Source organism: Bison bison, unplaced genomic scaffold (genome assembly GCF_000754665.1).
Source record: "Bison bison bison isolate TAMUID 2011002044 unplaced genomic scaffold, Bison_UMD1.0 scf7180017864255, whole genome shotgun sequence".
In the NCBI taxonomy this organism is placed as follows: Eukaryota; Metazoa; Chordata; class Mammalia; order Artiodactyla; family Bovidae; genus Bison; species Bison bison.
This window is the reverse complement of record NW_011494827.1, coordinates 1,018,713-1,020,157: the sequence shown is the minus strand read 5'-3', so window position 1 is coordinate 1,020,157 and position 1,445 is coordinate 1,018,713. Positions and strand designations below refer to the sequence as shown.

Here is a 1,445-nt window from a genome sequence, read left to right as displayed (position 1 = left end):
GGAAACAGGTAAAGCACAGAGCCTCATGGGATCCATTTGCCTCTAGCTTTACGACCTTGGGCATATTGCTGGAACTCTGTGAGCCTCGATTTTCCCACCTGGAAAATGGGACTGTTTTCTGTCCCTGCCTCCCAGGGACGCTTGTAGGAAACGAGACAGTGACAGTAGCTCCGGCTGTGATAATAGCTCAGCATCTTTTGTTCCTCACCACGCTCTTATCATCCCTAGTTAAGAAGAGAGAAGAGTTAAGAAACTTGCCCAAGATCATCAAAGAAGCTGGTGACCACTCGATCCACTGAGCACCTAAGCGCAGCGCTTACTCCTTTAACCGGTACCCACGCTCCTATGTTTACAGGAGAGCAGCCTGCAGAGCATCATTGCTAAAAGAGACATATTTAGGGGACTTCCCTACTGGTCCAGTGGCTAAGACTCTGTGCTCCCAATGCAGGGGGCCCAGGTTCGATCCCCGGTCAGGGAACTAGATCTTGCATGCCACAACTAAGACCTGGTGCAGTCAAGTGAACAAAAGAGAGAGAGACATTTGGAGAACCCACCCTTTCCGAGGGTCTGCTCTGTAGCCAGGAGCCTGACGTGGACCAGCCTGGGGGATGCTCCCACACCCCTACCTCAGATACTAGCATGAGCCCATCTTCCAGATGCAGAGATGCAGCTGCTCAGAGGGCAGCTGGCCAGTCAGTGGCGGGTGGATAGTGATACCCAGCTGCCTGATCCCAAGTTCTGGATCACTGATGCTCGATCCATCACTTCTGGTCCCTTAGCCCCATTCCATCCAGTTCTGCTCCAAGAGATCAGTCAGTTTAAAAAACAAAACAGTCCCCATTCTAACTGAAAGGGTTGACTGCCCCAGCGTTGAACCACCCACTCATCCATCCTGTCTCTCTCTCGTCCTCCCTTCATCTACCAGTCCTGCCACTTCAGGAAGAGCGCCTGCCAAGAGAGAAAATTCTATTGCACGTTGTGTGAGAGAAAGACCCCACTTCCCTTCCAAGTGTCCGGCACCCCAGCCCAGACAGCCTCTTCTCTCAACAGGGGTGGTGGGGGCTTCAGGTCTGAAAGGCTCCAGTGTCCCCCAGCCAGGTGGGCGTGGCCTTGGCCTTGGCTGGGCCCCACAGGAAACAGAGGAGTCGCGGAGGACCACCCCCAGACCTCTGCTTAAAAGGGAGGCTGGCCTGGGCTGCAGTCAGGCCGCCTTTGCACCATGACACCCCAGGTGTTCCCCCTGCTGCTGCTGCTGCTGCTCCTGGCTGGGCTCCCCACCACACGGCCGACTCCCCCGACCTGCTACTCTCGGATGCTGGCCCTGAGCCGGGAGATCACCTCTGACTTCCAGAGCCTGCAGGCCACCGAGCCCTCGGTGAGTGCCCTCAGCCCCCACCTGAATGAGGATGGGAGGTCCATGCAGACCCAGTTCTCAAAAATTTGCC

At 55.8% G+C, this 1,445-nt stretch overlaps 1 protein-coding gene across 1 annotated transcript in view; it reads left to right on the top strand.

Annotated features, from left to right (window-relative positions):
* The first annotated feature begins 1,219 nt into the window (after positions 1-1,219).
* The window catches only part of CYTL1 (cytokine-like 1), a 4,345-nt gene continuing 4,119 nt past the window's right edge, over positions 1,220-1,445 (top strand). The window contains exon 1 of the mRNA XM_010847793.1: positions 1,220-1,375. Coding sequence (XP_010846095.1) covers positions 1,220-1,375 — 156 coding nt within the window. The remainder of the gene's footprint in view (positions 1,376-1,445) is intronic.